At 46.3% G+C, this 20,221-nt stretch overlaps 1 protein-coding gene across 5 annotated transcripts in view; it reads right to left on the bottom strand.

Moving 5' to 3' along the window:
• Window positions 1–311: 311 nt before the first annotated feature.
• SGSM1 (small G protein signaling modulator 1) overlaps window positions 312–20,221 on the bottom strand; it is a 121,063-nt gene continuing 101,153 nt past the window's right edge. For all 5 annotated transcript variants that reach the window (XM_055254253.2, XM_055254251.2, XM_055254255.2 and 2 more), the window contains 4 exons: window positions 14,785–14,894; window positions 9,421–9,517; window positions 7,189–7,356; window positions 312–2,962 (listed from right to left, as the gene is read on the bottom strand). In XM_055254253.2, coding sequence (XP_055110228.2) covers window positions 2,874–2,962; window positions 7,189–7,356; window positions 9,421–9,517; window positions 14,785–14,894 — 464 coding nt within the window. In that variant the 3' untranslated portion in view covers window positions 312–2,873. The remainder of the gene's footprint in view (window positions 2,963–7,188; window positions 7,357–9,420; window positions 9,518–14,784; window positions 14,895–20,221) is intronic.

Below are 20,221 nucleotides of genomic sequence, written 5' to 3'. Positions count from 1 at the left end.
ACATGAAGAAGTCTGAGGACAGAAGAACCTCCCAGCTGAACCTAGCCTGGGATGCTGACCCACAGAATTATGAGCTAAATACATGGCTGTTTTAAACCACTACGTTTTGGGTCATTTGTAATGCAGCATTACTTGTGGTAATAGCCAACTAATACAAGAGGTCAGAAGTGATTCACCTTTTCTGGGAAAAGGCCAGGCAGCTATTGCAAAAATCTGGCCCCATATAGGGTCACTGGGGTGTGAGTGGGAGGACACAGTCTTCAGAAGCAAGCATTTTTTCAAATTAAAAAAAAAGACAAAAAAAAAACGGATTCACATATTTCTCTGTTTATATATAATTTCTCTATATATAGACACAACTCTTCAGCAAACATTTACAAGATATGTGGGCCACACTGAAAAAAAGAGTGCACTCTGCGGACAGAATGACTCCCACGCATCCAATTCCAGGACACAGAAACACACACAACATACAGAGATCTGAATAGGCACAGTAAACCAAATAAATACGACTTATTCCAAATCACAACCACAGATGCTCTCTGGAACATCACAAGAGAAGGCAGAGAAGAGATTTTGTGCTGTACTTTGAGACTAGTCTGTTAAAAAAATAAATAGGAATCAGAAGGTCTGGGACCCGGGTCTCACTAAAATAACATCCTCTGTAAAGAACAGCTGAACGGCAAAATACAGTTTTCTCTGGAGGGGCCTTTTGCACGTTTCTTCCTGTCTTGGGAAGCTGGGGGACGTAGTGAGGGAGACGCAAGTCTAATGGCAGCCAGAACATTGCCGTCTCCCGTTTCTGCTTTGGTGCGGGTAGGGTAGGAGCTGGGAGCCGGGAAGGCTACTGTAGCCTCGAGTCTCCCACAGAGCTCTCTTCAGGAAGTAAGGGCTGACTAGACCTCTATCCACCCTGCACCAGAGGTTGGGCAGAGATTGGAGGTTCAGGTGCAGTTGAAGTTGCTATACCGAGGGAAAGAAGCCTAAACAAGCACACAAGGCAAGGATGCATCCCCGTCCTGGTGCGCTCAGGGTGGGAGGAGTAACACGCCCCTCCGCAAATGCTTCAATACGCTGCTTTACCTATCCTCTCCCCTCTCCAAAATCCCAGCTGCCATTCTTTGACCACCCTAGAGGCGGCAGGTCTCCTGGGAAGAGCCTTTCTCTCTGCTGCTTGCTGGGTTTCCCCCATTCCGGGTGCATTCTCAGAACAGAAGAGTGGGCAAGACTGCTCTGTCGAAAAAACAGGTAGGCAGAGTAAACTAGCTCACTTCGTGTCTGTTTGTGGATTGGTGATACTCTGTGTGAAGACCTGGAGAGGATTGTTCCCAGACCTAGCACGGCCCTGGACCCAGCTCATCAGCAGATGTTTCCCAAGGAAAACACACGTCACCCTCTACCCTGGCTGACCTCTGCCTTCCTTTTCCTCCTTTGTCCTGAGTGAGTAATTGCGCTTAGAGAAAAGCTGCACCCCACCACCATTAAGTGGCTTTCACCAAACACACACCTTTCCAAGACCCAATACTTGGAATGAGAGGCGGTTTTCCCTTGCAAGATGGCAGCAGGATACAGACTCTGCCCTGCCTGGGGGGCTCTGAGCAGGACCCCAAAGAGCTCTGACCGTCTCATGCCTACAGACAATTTTTGGGTCCACCACCTGCCTATGTGGGGAGATGCTTTTCTTGAAAAGAAGAAAACAAGTATCTTCTGGCATCAGACAGAGGAGAAAAAAGGAGAAAATACAACGGATGGAATCCCAGACTCCAAGAGAGATGTGTGAGGGACTCCTGTGTGCCTTTTCTTTTTTTTTTGAGACGGAGTCTTGCACTGTCGCCTGGGCTGGAGTGCAGTGGTGCGATCTCAGCTCACTGCAACCTCCACCTCCCAGGTTCAAGTGATTCTCCTGCCTCAGCCTCCCAAGTAGCTGGGATTACAGGTGCCCGCCACCACACGCAGCTAACTTTTTGTATTTTTAGTAGAGACGGGGTTTCACTATGTTGGCCAGGCTGGTCTCAAAACTCCTGACCTTGTGATCCGCCCACCTTGGCCTCCCAAAGTGCTGGGATTACAGGCATGAGCCACCGTGCCCTGCCTCCTGTGTGCCTTTTCTGGGGGAGGCCTCAGGACCAGGGTGGCTTAGCATCAAAAGAATGGGGGAGGAAGTACATTTGTAGTCCCTCCTCCAAGCCAGTGGTTCTCAAATGAGGGCAATTTTGCCCTGCAGGGAACATTTCGCAATGTCTAGAGACATTTTTGGGGGCTGTCACAACGAGGGATATGGGTGGGGGATGGCACTACTGGCATCTGGTGAGGCCCGGGATGCTGCTCAGCATCCTACAATGCAGGGGACAGTCCCCTCAAAAAGAATCACCTGGCCCCAAATGTCAGTAATGTCGAGGTGGAGGGTCAGTCTCTAAGTCAATCTTTAGCCATGTCCAGAACATCGCCAAAGGCCCCTTGCAGAGGAGCACAGAGGTAGCCCCACACACCTCTTCTACACCAATTTCCAAAAAGAAATTCCCTCCCCAGGTCTCATCTTACAAGACAGTTTGGAGGGATAGGGAAAGAAGAAGAGGAGACCATTCTGGGCACCAGCAAACGAAGATGGCTTCTCCTCCACCAACAACCCCCACCTCCTGCAAGGGAGGAACGCCAGACTTGGGCAATCTTTGGTCAAACAGGAAAATGTAAGGCTGAATTGAAGGGGTACTCCCTCCACCCCATCTGCCCAGAAGTAAAAGTCAGGGTAGTTTCTTTGCGCACTGAACTCCATGCTTGTGAACAGACACCAGGACCCCGCTCCCAGGGTGGCCGTCCAGCCAGGAGGAAAAGTAAGCAGAGGAACAGGGTGGGCAGCTTGGCTGAGGCGCCCCTCACTTGTTCTCAATCAGAGTCTGCACCTTGTACACGAGGTCCCGCGCCAGCTTCAGGACTTGCTTGGTGTTGTGTCTCTCAGCCATTTCTGAAAGAGCAGAAGGAAAAATCTCATGAGCCTCCTTCTGTGTCCAGTCTTAGGGTACAATTCCAGCCCCTGGAGGCTTCTCTGGGGGTGTCTCCATCACAGATTGGCTCAGGAAGCAGAGGCCCTGGAGAAGGCCTCTACCTCTGGACGTCAGTTTCCTCATCTGTAAAATGGGGATTGGAACAGCAGCCACCTCACTAAGTTACCGTGGGGATTGGATGGGATAATGCTGGTTCACAGGATGTGCTATAAAAAGGTGGGGTCAGCCAGGTGCGGTGGCTCATGGCTGTAATCCCAGCACCTTGGGAGGCCGAGGCAGGTGGATCACCTGAGGTCGGGAGTTTGAGACCAGCCTGACCAACATGGAGAAACCCTGTCTCTACTAAAAAAAAAAAAAATTAGTCAGGCGTGGTGGCGCATGCCTGTAATCCCAGCTACTCACGAGGCTGAGGCAGAAGAATCGCCTTGAACCTGGGAGGCAGAGCTTGTGGTGAGCCGAGATTGCACCATTGCACTCCAGCCTGGGCAATAAGAGTGAAACTCCGTCTCAAAAAAAATAAATAAATAAAAATGGAAAGGTGAAGTCCTTCCACCCCTCTCCTATAAACAGAATGACTGAAAGCAGTGCTGGGCATACAGTAGACACTGAAAGATATGAAAAGGAGGAAGCAACAGAGGGAGGAAAGATGGAGAGGGAAGAGGAGAAAGGGACAATAAAGGCAAAGAAAAAAATAATTTTATCAAGAGCCACACAATGTGGTCAGACTTCTAAGCCAAATAATCCTAAACTTAAGACATTTATCATAAATAAACCATTTAGTAGAAAGAAAAAAAAAACATTAAAACTAAGACATGGTTCCCAAACTGGGTACCAAGGTACCCCAGCGTGTCATAGTGAACTTACAGGGGCACTGTGGAGTATTTGGGTATTTCGAGGGAAGCGCGGGAATACTCCATCTAAGTTGAGCACCATGTCAACTGTTAGCTGGAGTGAGTTCACGAATTTCACTACACTCTCATCAATAACTTTCTTCTTTTTTTCTTTTGAGACAAGGTCTTACTCTGTTGCCCAGGGTGGAGTGTGGTGTGGTGTGATCTCGGCTTACTATAACCTCCACCTCCCAAGCTCAAGTGATTCTCATGCCTCCTGTAATCCCAGCCTCCTGAGTAGCTGGATTACAGGTGTGCAGCACCACGCTGGGCTAATTTTTGTATTTTTAGTAGAGACAAAGTTTTGCCATGTTGGCCAGGATGGTCTGGAACTCCTGACCTCAAGTAATCCACCCGCCTTGGCCTCCCAAAGTGCTGAGATTACAGGCGTAAGCCACTGTACCCAGCGTCCCATCAATGACTTTGTCTTTGCAAAGCTAGGTTTTCAGCAGCTGCTGCAATAGAAAGTAAGTGCCATGGGCCAGGCCGGGTGGCTCATGCCTGTAATCCCAGTACTTTGGGAGGCCGAGGTGGGCGGATCATGAGGTCAGGAGATTGAGACTATCCTGGCTAACATGGTGAAACCCCATCTCTACTAAAAATACAAAAAATTAGCTGGGTGTGGTGGTGTGTGCCTGTAGTCCCAGCTACTTGGGAGGCTAAGGCAGGAGAATGGCGTGAACCTGGGAGGCAGAGCTTGCAGTGAGTCGAGATTGTATCATTGCACTCCAGCCTGGGTGACAGAGCAAGACTCCATCTCAAAAAAAAAAAAAAAAAAAAGCCTGGCACGGTGGCTTATGCCTGTAATCCCAGCACTTTGGGAGGCCGAGGCAGGCAGATCACAAAGTCAAGAGATCGAGACCATCCTGGCTAACACAGTGAAACCCCATCTCTACTAAAAATACAAAAAATTAGCCAGGTGTGGTGGCGGGCGCCTGTAGTCGCAGCTACTCAGGGGGCTGAGGCAGGAGAATGGTGTGAATCCTAGAGGCAGAGCTTGCAGTGAGCCAGACTGGCTACTGCACTCCGGCCTGGGCGACAGAGTGAGACTCTGTCACAAAAAAAAAAAAAAAAAGAAAGTAAGTGTGTGCCATGTGAAAATCAATATGGAATAGAAAACAAAAGAGGTGGTGTCCAATCTGATTCCAAGGCTTGAGAAGGTATGCAAAGCCCAATGGGTGCACACACTCCATTAGCAATTTTGCTTATTTGGGAACAATGTAAAATGTTTTCTTTTGATATATATGTATTATTGGCTGGGCACAGTGGTTCACACCTGTAATCCCAGTACTTTGGGAAGCTGAGGTGGGCAGATCACCTGAGGGTGGGAGTCTGAGACCAGCCTGACCAACATGGAGAAACCCTGTCTCTACTAAAAAAATACAAAATTAGCCGTGTGTGGTTGTGCATGCCTGTAATCCCAGCTACTCAGGAGGCTGAGGCAGGAGAATCACTTGAACCCAGGAGGCAGAGGTTGTAGTGAGCTGAGATCACGCCATTGTACTCCAGCCTGGGCAACAAGAGCGAAACTACATCTCAAAAAAAAAAAAAAAAAAATATATATATATATATATATATATATATATATATATATATATATGTATTATTTTTTCAATGGCTTCTAAATTGTTAGGATATAAATATTTATTAAGCGGTTTGGACCTAACTACTTACTAAATGACACTTTTGGCCTGGGGTGCTGTTACAATTTTACAGAGACACTAGGGGTGCATGAATTGAGAAAATTTGGGAATCTTTACGCTAACAAATGAATTGCTTTGGACTCTCAATCACGCCTTCAAACTGAAAATAACCTACATGCTAACGATAAGGAATGGTTCAGTAAGTTATGAAATAGTCACTTGAGATATATTTTGTAGTTTTAAAAAATGATTGGCCGGGCACAGTGGCTCACACCTATAATCCCAGCACTTTGGGAGGCCAAGGCAGATGGATCGCCTGAGGTCAGGAGTTCTAGACCCGCCTGGCCAACATGGCAAAACCCTGTCTCTACTAAAAATACAAAAATCAGCCTGGCATGGTGGCGCATGTCTGTAATCCCAGCTACTCAGGAGGCTGAGGCGGGAGAATCGCTTGAACCTGGGAGGCAGAGGTTGCAGTGAGCTGAGATCGTGCCACTTCACTCCAGCGTGGGTAACAGAGTGAGACTCCGTCTCAAAAAAAAAGATTATATGAAGACAATATTTGAAATATTAAGTGAAAAAAGGCATATACAACTGGATTCTGAAATTGTAAAAACATAAAAATAAAAATGACTGTGGTTTCCTGGATTAGACCCTAGAACAGAAAAAGACTATTAGTGAAAAACCAGGTGAAATCCAAATAAAGCCTGTAGTTTAGTAGGTGGTAATGTGCCAATGATAATTTCTTAGTTTTGGCAAATGTACCAGGGTTATGCCAATGCTAACAGTAGGCAAAGCTAGGCCAAAGTATCATGCATTCTCTGTGCATCTAAATCTAAAACAGTTCTCAATCTACAATTTTAGTAGACAACTAAAATGTAAAATTATTCCCCCAAAAAGTTTACTTAAATTAAGAACCCTAATAATGTTTCAAAAGTGAGGTCACAGTTGGCTTTTTTCTTTTGTTTTTTTTCCAGAACTTTCTTTCATTAAAAAAATTTTTAAATAGTGATAACAGTGGCGATAGCTTTCATTTATTGGGTCCCTCATATGAGCCAGGTACCATGTGCTGGGATTTAGCCATGTTGTCTCCTGTAATCCTCTGGACATCCCTGTGAGGGAGGGAGTGTTAGTACCATTTTATCCCTGAAGAATCCGAGGCCTAGAGATGTGAAGTCACTTGGACAAAGTCACACAGCTCCCAGGAGCCTGGATCAGAATTCACATGTCTGATTTCAAAGGCTGTGTCTTTTTGGTGTTACTTAAATTGCTGCCCTGGGCCTGCTTTTCCTATGCACGTCAACCCTCCAAAGCAGACACTGCTAGCCCATTTCACAGATGAGGAAGTGGATGTTTAGAGAGAGGGGAAGTGACTTGACCATGGGCACAGCTGGTCAGCGGTAGAACCAGACTTTGCCCCTGAGCTGATTTCAACACTTGTGGTCCCCTCTGCCAGATCCCTGAGAAAAATGCACCCTCAGCATTACAAGATGTGAACTCGTCCTTTTGGAAATAGCCATAAGAAGGGTGCAGAGCCCTCTTTATCCCCTTCGCCATGCATCCATCTCAGCCCATCTTCATTCCCCCTGAGATCCCCAAAAGGGGCCTCCAGAAGCCTGCACCCCTCTCGTGAGGCCCCAGTCACGTGGGTACCATTGAAGAATTTGATGATGTCTGTGAAATCCATGTTGTTCTCCAAAATGATGTCGCGGTAGACTTCCACCAGAGCCAGTGCAATGAACAGGACGTAGTGCGCGGAGGAGACATGTTTGGCTGCCCAGATCGTCTCCCAGACCATGAAGACGTCATCATAGACGAGTTCTGCCGAGACACCAACACACACGGGGAGAGAATTGGTGACAGGGCTCACAGTGTTGCCCTGCCTTTGGGAAGCCCCCCAAGCTGGGAAAATCCCCAGCAAGTTTTGCCTTATGTCTCTGCCCTGGTGCAGTGGACAGAATTCAGGTCAGAAGGCAGGAGACTTGGACTCTGTCATTTGACCACCAGAAACCTCAGTTTTCCTCATCTGTAGGATGGGCTGTGTAAACCAGGTGAGTTCTAAGTTCCTTCCAGCTCTGACATTCTGTAAGTGGAGGAACCAGGCACGTGCAGGTTTGAATTACACGGATCTGTTCTTGCCCTGCCCTTTGACAAACAACACCTGCTATCCCTGCAGCACCCCCATCTCCATTAGCACCCATGGAGGCCTCTCTTCTTTCCCCCCACACACTGGCAGAACCGGCTGTGGCCTCTGAGTCTAGTGAAGAGATAGAATAGAGCAATGGTTAAAAGCAAGCCTCTGGCTGGGCGTGGTGGCTCACGACTGTAATCCCAGCACTTTGGGAGGCCGAGGCGGGTGGATCATGAGGTCAGGAGTTCAAGACCAGCCTGGCCAACATGGTGAAACCCCCATCTCGACTAAAAATACAAAAAACAATTAGTCGGGCATGGTGGCAGGTGCCTGTAATCCCAGCTACTCAGGAGGCTGAGGCAGAGAATTGCTTGAACCCAGGAGGTGGAGGTTGCAGTAAGCCGAGATTGCACCACTGCATTCCAGCCTGGGTGACAGAGCCAGACTTCGTCTCAAAAAAAAAAAAAAAAAAAGGCTGGGTGTGGTGGCTCACACCTGTAATCCCAACACTTTGGGAGGCCGAGGCAGGTGGATCACCTGACGTCAGGAGTTTGAGACCAGCCTGGCCAAACATGGTGAAACCCGCCTCTACTAAAAATACAAAATAATTAGCCAGGTGTGGAGGCGGGTGCCTGTAATCCCAGCTACTCGGGAGGCTGAGGCAGGAGAATCGTTTGAACCTGGGAGGCGGAGGTTGCAGTGAGCCAAGATCACGCCATTGCTCTCCAGCCTGGGCAAAAAGAGTAAGACTCCGTCTCAAAAAAATAAAAATAAATAAAAATAAGCAAGCCTTCCTATGTCTGATAAACTTGGTGTGAATCCTTCCTCCATCACTTGCTGTCAAGGGGAGCCTGGGGTAGTTACTTCTCCATGAGCCTGTCTCTTTCCTCATCTGTAAGTTGGGTGAAGCTGATAACAGAAAAAGACTAAAGAGATAATACATATAAATGACTCAGCACAGTGCGTGGCACTAAAACACTCCATACATGTCAGTTTTTGTTGTTGTTGTTGAGATGGAGTCTTGCTCTGTCACCCAGACTAGAGTACAATGGTGTGATCTCAGCTCACTGCAACCTCCACCTCCCAGGGTCAAGCAATTCTCCTGCCTCAGCCTCCTGAGTAGCTAAGACTGCAGGTGTGTGCCACCACGCCTGGCTAATTTTTTGTATTTTTAGTAGAGACGGGTTTTCACCATGTTAGGTCTCAATCTCCTGACCTCATGATCTGACCGCCTCGGCCTCCTAAAGTACTAGGATTACAGGCGTGAGCCACTGCACCCGGCCCATGTCAGATATTATTATAATTATTAACATCACCCCAAATCTGAACAACAGCAACAAGGTACTGTGTTGTACATCCCTTTTATGTCATGTTGGGAACATGCATGAAATAGCCCCTGCCTCATGGGCTTTAGAGTTCGTGGGCTCTGAAAAGCAGCACAGCAGAATGAAAGAGATGGGTTCAAGTCCTGGCTGTACTCACCCTAGCCCTGAAGTTAACTCTCCCTAGCTCTGAATTTAACCCATCTCAGCCGCGGTTTCCTCATTGGTAAGACGAAGATCTTAACAGCACCTACTGCAGAGTGTCAATGCGAGATAAGGCAGGTGAAACGGTAGTCTGGACTCCATAAACGTGTGCTTCTCTCCTCTGCTGCCACTGGGGCCAACCTCTCAACCTCACCTCCATGGGATCTTTTCCCCTGAAAGTTCTGCTACAAAGAGTCTGGACACAGGTCCCCAGTTTAAAGTCTGTACCTCGCTTGAAATCCAGCAGGAACCAGCGGTAGCAGAAGTAGAAGTGAGTATAGTCCCCATTCTGATGCATCAGCTCAAACAGCTCCGAGTCCAGGATCTGTCAAGGAAGGAAAGGCAGTATCAGCCTCCTGGGAAGAGGTTGGAGCAGAGGAGGCAGCTGAATAAATGGTGGTACATCTGCACACCAGACACCATATAGCCCTTAACAGCCAGGTACAGTTTAAAAAATGGGAAAAGATCTGAATAGACATTTGTCCAAAGAAGATTCACAAATGGCCAAGAGGCACATGAAAGATGCTCAGCATCCTTAATCCTTAGGCAAATGCAATTCAAAACCACAACAAGATATCAATTCACACTCACTAGGATAGTTAAAATTAAAAATGACACACAATAACAAGTGTTGGCGAGGATGCAGAGAAACTGGAACCCCCATACACTGCTCCTGAGAATGTAAAATGGTGTGTGCTGTGGAAAACAGTGTGGCAGTTCCTCAAAAACTTAAACACATAATTTCCATATGATGCAGCAATTCCACTCTTAGGTATATCCCCAAGAAGAATGAAAACATCTATTGGTCAGGTGTGGTGGCTCAGCACTTTGGGAGGCCAAGGCAAGAGGATCACTTGAAGACAGGAGTTTGAGACCAGCCTGGGCAACATAGCAAGACCCTATCTCTAAAAACAAAAAAAAAAAGAATTTTTTATTAGCCTGGCATGGTGGCCTGGGCATGTAGTCCCAGCTACTCAGGAGGCTAAAGTGGGAGGATCACTTGAGCCCAGGAGTTCAAGGCTGCAATGAACTATGATTACACCACTGGACTCCAGCCTGGGTGACAGAGTGAGACCCTATCTAAAAAAACAAAACGAAAACAAAAACATGTCCACATAAAAATCTGTACACGAATGAATGTGTGTAATGTGTTATTCATAATAACCAACAACTGGGAAACAACTCAAATGTCCATCAAGACATGAATGGATAAATAAAAAGTGGCCTATCCATACAATCTAATTTAATATTATCTGGTAATAAAAACAAAGTTTGTTTTTTTGAAACTGAGTCTCACTCTATTGCCCAGGCTGAAGTGCAGTGGTGCGATTTCAGCTCACTGCAACCTCTGCCTCCCAGGTTCAAGCGATTCTCGTGCCTCAGCCTCCCAAGTAGCTGGGATTACAGGTGCCGGCCACCACGCCTGGCTAATTTTTGTTATTTTTAGTAGAGACGGACAGGGTTTCACCATGTTGGCCAGGCTGGTCTTGAACTCCTGACCTCAGGTGATCCACCCACCTTGGCCTCCCAAAGTGCTGGGATTACAGGCGTGAGCCACCACGCCTGGCGTCGAACTAAGTTTTGATACATGCTACAATGGATCATACATACATGATAAACCTTGACATCATTATGCTAGGTAAAAGAAGCCAGTCACAAAAGGCCACATATTGTATTATTCCATTTACGTGAAATGTTTAGAAAAGGCAAATCCACGGAGACAGAAAGTAGCTCCTTGGTTTTCAGGGGCTGGGGAGATTGAGGGGATGGGGAGTGGCTGTTAGTGAAGAATTTCTTTCTGGGGTAATGAAAATGTTCTGAAATTGGTGTTGTTGCACAACTCTGTGAATAAACGAAAAGCCACTGAATCGTACACTTCAAGAAGGTAAATTTTATGTATCTAAATTATATTTTAACAAAACTGTTACAAAAGAAACAGATGGTGGAAGAATACCTCCAGCTATTGGATATGCTATTCAGTGGGGAAAAAAAATATGTTTGAAAAATAATGTATAGAAAGAAAAGTATGTACAAAATGACTCTAATTATGGAAAACATGTACATAGAAAATGGGCAAAGCATATGAATAGGCACTTCACAATCCAAATGAACCAAAAAAAATAGAAGATATTCAATTTCACTGTCAATCAAGACAATGCAAGCAAAATCACAATGAAAAAGACTGAATGAAGAAGACATACTATTTGATCGCACAGCAGGGTAACTATGGTCAATAATAATTTCACTGTACATTTCAAAATAACTAAAAGTGTATAATTGGATTGTTTGGAGCACAAAGGATAAATGCTTGAGGGACTGGATACTCTATTTTCCATGATGTGCTTATTTCACATTGCATGCCTGTCTCAAAACGACTCATGCACTCCACATATATATACACCTATTATGTACCCACAAAACTTAAAAATAAACAAAATTATAAATCACAATGGGATGCTCAATCACATCCAAGAGATTGGCAAAAACATATGTGTGACAATATCAAGTGAGGATGGTGTGTGTTGAAATCCTTACCATACTGCCCTGGAACATTAAGAAACTGGTACAATCACTTTGAGAGTGATTCGGTTGTGCCTGATAAAACTGAGGATGTGCCTTCTCTCTGCTCCAGCAATTGCACTCTGAGTAGATGCCCAAGCAAAGCTGTTGCGTGCATGCAGCAGGGATGCACACAGGTAATTTCAGTGCAGCACTATTTATTTATTTATTTATTTTGAGACGGAGTCTTGCTCTGTCGCCCAGGCTGGAGTGCGTGGCACGACCTCGGCTCACTGCAAGCTCCACCTCCCGGGGTTCACACCACTCTCCTGCCTCAGCCTCCGGAGTAGCTGGGACTACAGGCGCCCGCCACCACGCCCAGCTAATGTTTTTCTATTTTTTTAGTAGAGATGGGGTTTCACCGTGTTAGCCAGGATGCTCTCGATCTCCTGACTTCGTGATCCGCCCGCCTCGGCCTCCCAAAGTGCTGGGATTACAGGCTTGAGTCATCGCGCCTGGCCAATTTTTTGTATTTTTACTAGAGATGGGGTTTCACCGTGTTAGCCAGTATGGTCTCAATCTCCTGACCTCGTGATCCACCCACCTCGGCCTCCCAAAGTGCTGGGAGTACAGGTGTGAGACACTGCGCCCGGCCTCAGCACTGTTTATAAAGGCCAAAAGCAAAACCCCAAATTCCCCAAAGCAAAAGCAAAACCAAACCAAATAAAAGCAACCTAAATGACCACCAACAGTGTATCCAAATCAAATGTGACAGAATGCGTTGTACTCCTAACACAAAAGACTGTACTTTCGGGAAAGAGGAATCAACTGCCCCGTTGTTGACGAGCCTCTCAAACTTGTTATTGAGTATAAAGACGAGTTGCACAAGAGTTCATACCATTTAAAATATTTATGTAAAGTGGGGAGTAAAGAAACAGAGTTATATGCTGTTTAGGAATATATGCATATATTGTAAAAGAATTTTAAAAAATGCATTATAATGGTGAACATAGGAATCTGCAAAGTGCTTACCACTGGGAGGACAGGAGTGGTGGGGAAAAGCCATCAAGAAGGGGTACGTGAATAATGAAAAATCTATGGTTAATTTTTTTTGGGGGGGGGACAGAGTCTCGCTCTGTCACCCAGGCTGGAGTGCAATGGGGCTATCTCAGCTCATTGCAATCTCCACCTACCGGGTTCAAGTGATTCTGCTACCTCAGCCTCCTGAGTAGCTGTAGCTGAGATTACAGGCGTGCGCCACCACGCCTGGCTAATTTTTTTTTTTTTTTTTTTTTTTGAGACGGAGTCTTGCTCTGTCGTCCAGGCTGGAGTGCAGTGGCGCGATCTCGGCTCACTGCAACCTCCGCCTCCTGGGTTCACGCCATTCTCCTGCCTCAGCCTCCTGAGTAGCTGGGACTTTAGGCACCCGCCACCACACCCAGCTAATGTTTTTGTATTTTTTTAGTAGAGACGGGGTTTCACCGTGTTAGCCAGGATGGTCTCGATCTCCTGACCTCGTGATCCGCCCGCCTCAGCCTCCCAAAGTGCTGGGTTTACAGGCTTGAGTCAATGTACCCGGCCAATTTTTTGTATTTTTAGTAGAGACGGTGTTTCACCATGTTAGCCAGGATGGTCTCAACCTCCTGACCTCGTGATCCGCCCGCCTCAGCCTCCCAAAGTGTTGGGATTACAGGCGTGAGCCACCACACCCGGCCAATTTTTGTATTTTTAGTTAGAGATGGGGTTTCACCATGTTGGCCAGGCTGGTCTCAAACTCCTGACCTCAAGTGATCCTCCTGCCTCTGCCTCCCAAAGTGCTGGGATTACAGGTGTGAGCCACCACCCTGGGCCTATGGTTAATGTTTTATTTCTTGGGGAGGTGGGGGTGGAAACATGGGTGTTCATTATATTACTCTTTTACCTTTCTTATGTCCAAAATACTTTGTAGTATTTTAAAGTTCCACTAAAGAAGAAATCAGAGCTAACTGTAGCTCCACTGCTAGCGTGTAGATAGTAAAGCATCCCTACCATTTACTCAAGTTAACACATTTGCATTCCTTCTACTCAAAAGGTTGAGTGTCTTAATTCCTCTGGGAAGTAGATGTACTAATCGCTATGAATGCCAAAGAGCTAGCATTTATTACAATAATTCTCAAAATCGAGCTTGCACCAGAATTACCTGGAGAGCTTCATATGGCACAGACTCCTGGGCCCAACTCAGAGATTTTTATTCGGTGGAGGAAAGGTGCCCAGTAATTTGCACTTCTTCTTTTTTTTTTTTTTTTGAGACGGAGTCTCGCTCTGTTGCCCAGGCTGGAGTGCAGTGGCGCCATCTCCGCTCACTGCAAGCTCCGCCTCCCGGGTTCAGGCCATTTTCCTGCCTCAGCCTCCCGAGTAGCTGGGACTACAGGTGCCCGCCACCACGCCCGGCTAATTTTTTGTATTTTTAGTAGAGACGGGGTTTCACCGGGTTAGCCAGGATGGTCTTGATCTCCTGACCTTGTGACCCACCCACCTCAGTCTCCCAAAGTGCTGGGATTACAGGCGTGAGCCACTGCACCTGGCCTTTTTTTTTTTTGAGATGGAGTCTCACTCTGTTGCCCAGGCTGGAGTGCAGTGGCACTGCTCACTGCAAGCTCCGCCTCCCAGGTTCAGGCCATTCTCCTGCCTCAGCCTCCCCAGTAGCTGGGACTACAGGCGCCCGCCACCACGCCCTGCTAATTTTTTTTGTATTTTTAGTAGAGACGGGGTTTCACCGTGTTAGTAATTTGCACTTCTAACAAGTTGCCAGCCCATGGACTATGCTCTGAGAGGCACTGACATGCACTGTGCTAAGCACTATAAAATCATTAGTTTATTTCATTTCCATGATAATTCTGATAATTTATTGGGACACATATAAATGAGAAAACCTGTTTCCCAGATGAGAAAACTGAGGCCCAGAGAGATAAGAGCATATGCTGAGTTTGTATCGCAGAAATACAAACCTGGATTCCAATCCAGGTGGGCTCTAAATAGGTCAGTCTGGAGCCACTAAGCTTTACTTACTGTTTCCCAAAATAGTCCAAAGCAAGCCTGGACGCTGAGTCATACCTGGATCAACGATCTCATGTTTGCAAAGTGCGTGTCCATGGCGCCTCCGTGGGGGAAGTTCTGGTTCATCCTCTTCATGAGCTCCGTGAAGCAGCTGAAGGCAAGGGCCTCTGAGAAAGCATCACAGAACAGTCAGATGCCCCGCTGCCCAAGTGATGTGGCTTGGATGTTTGTCCTCTTCAAATCTCATGTTGAAATATGACCTCCAATGTTGGGGGTGGACCTTTTTTGTATTTTTAGTAGAGAGGGAGTTTCACCGTGTTAGCCAGGATGGTCTCAAATCTCCTGACCTTGTGATCCGCCCGCCTCAGCCTCCCAAAGTGCTGGGATTACAGGCGTGAGCCAACACGCCTGGCCTAAAAGGCTTTATTTTTATTTTATTTTATTTTTGAGATGGAGTCTCGCTCTATCGCCCAGGCTGGAGTGCACTGGTGCGATCTTGGCTCACTGCAAGCTCTGCCTCCCGGGTTCACGCCATTCCCCTGCCTCAGCCTCCCTAGTAGCTGGGACTACAGGCGCCCACCACCAGGCCCGGCTAATTTTTTGTATTTTTAGTGGAGACAGGGTTTCACCATGTTAGCCAGGATGGTCTCAATCTCCTGACCTCATGATCTGCCTGCCTTGGCCTCCCAAAGTGCTGGGATTACAGGCCTGAGCCACCACACCTGGCCAAAAGGCTTTATTTTTCAGAAAAGTTTAGATTTACAGAAAAACTGAGAAGACAGTAAAGACTTCTCATACATCCCACACGGGGTTTCCTCTATTATTAATATCTGGACATTAGCATAGTACATTTGTTGAACCAATACGGACACATTATGAACTGAAGTCCATATTGTATTCAGATTTCCTTAGTGTGTACTGAATGTCATTTTTCTGTTCCAAGCTCTCATCCAGAACAGCACATTACATCAATTGGTCATGTTCCCTTAAGCTCCTCTTGGCTGTCGCAGTTTCTCAGGCTTTTCTTGTTTTTGATGACCTTGATAGTATTTTCCTTTTTTTTTTTTTTTTGTTTTGAGACAGAGTCTCGCTCTGTTGCCCAGGCTGGAGTACAGTGGTGCAATCTTGGCTCACTGCAAGCTCCGCCTCCTGGGTTCAAGCCATTCTCCTGCCTCAGCCTCCCGAGTAGCTGGGACTACAGGCACCCATCACCATGCCCGACTAATTTTTTTGTCTTTTTAGTAGAGACGGGGTTTCACCGTGTTAGCCAGAATGGTCTCGATCTCCTGACCTCGTGATCCGCCTGCCTCGGCCTCTCAAAGTGCTGGGATTATAGGCATGAGCCACCGCGCCCAGAGACCTTGATAGTTTTGAGGCGTACTGATCAGGTATTTTTGCAGGATGCTGCACTATTAGTAATGGAATTTATCTGATGCCTTTCTCATGGTAAGACTGGGCTATGGGTTATCGAGAGGAAAACCACAGAGGTAAAGGGCCAGTTTAATCACATCATAAGGGTATATACTATCAACATGATTTATGACTGCTGATGTTGGCCATGGTCACCTGGCTGAGGTCATGTTTGTCAGGTTTCTCATCCCGTCACTGCTTTCCATACTGTACTTTCTGGAAACAAGTCAGTATGTGCAGTCCATGTCTAAAGTGTAGGTAGTTGGCCCGGCGTGGTAGTTAATGCCTGTAATCCCAGCTACTCGGGAGGCTGAGGGAAGAGAATTGCTTAAACCTGGGAGGCGGAGATTGCAGTGAGCTGAGATGGCATCATTGCACTCCAGCTTGGGCAACAAGAGTGAAACTCCGTCTCAAAAAAAAAAAAAAAAAAAGTGGGGAATTATGCTCCCCATTTATTATGTATTTAATTAATTTTTGAGACAGGGTCTCATTCTGTCACCCAGGCTGGAGTGCAGTGGCACAGTCACAGCTCACTACAGCCTCGACCTTGGCAGCCTCAAGTGATCCTCCTGCCTCATCCTCCTGAGTAGCTTGGACCACAGGTGTCTGCCAACACACCTGGCTAATTTTTCTATTTTTTGTAGAGATGACGTTTCACCATGTTGCCCAGGCTAGTCACGATCTGCCCACCTCGGCCTCCCAAAGTGCTGAGGTTACAGGCTGAGCCACCACGCCTCGCCTATTTATTTTATTTTATTTATTTATTTTGAGACAGAGTCTTGCTCTGTCACCAAGGCTGGGGTGCAGTGGCACGATCCTGGCTCACTGCAACCTGTCTCCCAGGTTCAAGTGTTTCTCCTGCCGCAGCCTCCCGTGTAGCTGGAATTACAAGTGCCCACCACAATGCCTGGCTAACTTTTGTATTTTTAGTAGAAATGGGCTTTCACCATGTTGGCTAGGCTGGTTTCGAACTCCTGACCTCAAGTGATCCACCTGCCTCGGCCTCCCAAAGTGCTGGGATTACAGGTGTGAGCTACTGGGCCTGGACTTACTTATTACATTTTAGAGACAGAGTCTTGCTGTCCCCCAGGCTTGGAATGCAGTGGCATGATCATAGCTCACTGCAATCTCCAACTCCTGGGCGCAAGCAATCCTCCTGTCTTAGCCTCCTGAGTAGCTGGGACTGCAGGTGTGCACCACCACGCCCAGCTAATTTTTAAATTTTTTTGTAGAGATGGAGTCTCACTATGTTGCTCAGGCTGGTCTCGAACTCCTGATCTCAAGCAATCCTCCTGCCTCGGCCTCCCAAAGTGCTAGGATTATAGGTGTGAGCCATTGCACCCAGCCCCCATTTTTTTAACAGGTTTATTGAGATTCTCATATAAAATTCACTCTTTAAATGTACCATTTAGTGGTTTTAGTACATTCACAATGTTGTGCAATCACCACTATTAGTTCCAGAACATTTCTTCACCCCCCCAACTCCAAAATCCCTGTATCAATGAAGCAGCAACTTCACATTTCTCTCTCCCCCAAGTCCCTGTCAATGACTAGTCTTTCTGTCTCTATGGATTTGTCTGTTCCGGACATTTCATATAAATGGAATCACACCATTTGTGATCTTTTGTGTCTGGCTTCTTTCACTTAGCATAATGTTTTCAAGGTTCATCCACATTGTAGTTTGCATCAGAACATCATCCTTTTTTTGCCAAATAATATTCCATTGTATGGATATACCACATTTTGTTTATGCATTCATCATTTGATGGACATTTGGACTGTTTCCACTTTTTTGGATATTATGAATAATGCTATTATGAACATATATGTACAGGTATTTGTAGGCACATATATTTTCAATTCTCTTAGGCATACATCTATGGATGAAATTGCTGGGTCATATGATAACTCTATGTTTATTACTATGAGAAACTGCCAGACTGCTTTTTTAAGTGGCCAAACCGGCTGGGCATGGTCGCTCACGCCTGTAATCCCAGCACTTTGGGAGGCCAAGGTGGGTGGATCACCTGAGGTCAGGAGTTTGAGACCAGCATGGCCAGCATGGTGAAATCCCATCTCTACTAAAAATACAAAAATTAGCCAGATGTGGTGGTGGGTGCCTGTAATCCCAGCTACTTGGGAGGCTGAGGCAGGAGAATTGCTTGAACCCAGGAGGCAGAGGTTGCAGTGAGCTGAGATTGCGCCATTGCAGTCCAGCCTGGGTGACAGGATGAGACTCCATCTCAAAATAATAATAATAATAATAAATAAATAAATAAATAAATAAATAAATAAATAAAGTGGCCAAACTATTTTACAATTCCACCAGCAATGTACGAAGCTTCCAATTTCTCCATATTCTTATCAACCCGTGATTTTCTATTGTTTTGATTCCAGCCATCCCAGTGTATATGAAGCGGTATCTCACTGTGGTTTTGATTTCCATTTTCCTAATGAGTGATGTAGAATAGCAGTCCTCAACTTTTTTGTCACCAGACACCAGTTTCCTGGAAGACAATTTTTCCATGGACAGGGAGTGGAATGGGGGGGGATGGTTTCTGGATGAAACTGTTCCACCTCAGATCATCAGGCATTAGATTCGCAGGAGTGCACAACGTAGACCCCTCACATGCACAATTCACAATAGGGTTTGCGCTCCTATGAGAATTTAATGCCACCGCTGATACGACAGGAGGCGGGAGGTGGAGCTCAGGCTGTAATGCTCACTAGCCTACTGCTCACCTCCTGCTGTGCGGCAAGGTTCCTGTCTGTGGCACAGGGCTTGGGGCCCCGATGTAGAGCATCTTTTAATGTGCTTATTGGCCATTTGCATATTGTCTATTTGCATATCTTCAATTCTATTGAGAAATGTCTATTCAAATCCCTCACCCACTTTAATCAGGTTGTCTTTTTTTTTTTTGAGACAGAGTCTCACTCTGTCGCCCAGGCCGGAGTGTAGTGGCGTGATCTCGGCTCACTGCAAGCTCCACTTCCCAGGTTTGCGCCATTCTCCTGCCTCAGCCTCCCTAGTAGCTGGGACTACAGGCGCCCGCCACCACGCCCAGCTAATTTTTTGTATTTTTAGTAGAGACAGGGTTTCACTATGTTAGCCAGGATGGTCTCGATCTCCTGACCTCGTGATCTGCCCGCCTCAGCCTCCCAAAGTGCTGGGATTACAGGTGTGAGCCACCGCGCCTGGCCAGGTTGTCTTTTTATTGTTGAATTGTAAGAGTTGTTTGTATATTTTGGTTACAAGTCCTTTATCACACATATGACTTGCAAATATTTTCTTCTAGTCTTTGGGTTCTTTTCACTTTCTTGATAGTTCTTTGAAGTACAAAAGTTTTTAATTTTGATGAAGTCTAATTTGCCTATTTTTTCTTTCTTTATGTTTTTGGTGTCATATCTATAAAAAATTCCCTAGCCCAAGGTGACAAAGATTTACTCCTGTTTTAAGTTTTACAGTTTTAGTTCTTACATTTAGGTCTATGATCCATTTTGAGTTAGTTTGTTGTATGTAGGGTGAGGTAAGGGTTCAACTTCAATCTTTTGCATATGCATGTCCAGTAGTTCTTGCACCATATGTTGAGAGGACGGTTTTTCCTCACTGAGTTGAATTGTCTTAGTACCTCTGTCAAAACCAACTCACCATCAATGTAAGGGCTTACTTATGGACTCTCAATTCTATTCCATTGATCTACGGGTTGATCCTTACAGAAATACCACTATTTTAAGTATCTTTGTAGTAGGTTTTGAAATCAGGTACTGTGAGTCCTGCAACATCTCCTTTTTTTTTTTTTTTTTCTTTTTTGAGATGGAGTCTTGTTCTGTCACCCAGGCTGGAGTGCAGTGGCGCTATCTCAGTTCACTTCAAGCTCCGCCTTCTGGGTTCACGCCATTTTCCTGCCTCAGCCTCCCGAGTAGCTGGGACTACAGGCGCCTGCCACTGCGCCCGGCTAATTTTTTGTATTTTTAGTAGAGATGGGGTTTCACCATGGTCTCGATCTCCTGACCTCGTGATCTGCCCGCCTCGGCCTCCCAAAGTGCTGGGATTACAGGCGTGGGCCACCATGCCCGGCCAACA

This window comes from Symphalangus syndactylus, chromosome 18, assembly GCF_028878055.3.
Source record: "Symphalangus syndactylus isolate Jambi chromosome 18, NHGRI_mSymSyn1-v2.1_pri, whole genome shotgun sequence".
NCBI lineage: Eukaryota > Metazoa > Chordata > Mammalia > Primates > Hylobatidae > Symphalangus > Symphalangus syndactylus.
Note: the sequence above shows the minus strand (reverse complement) of the source record. Positions and strands in the feature narration are given on the sequence as shown.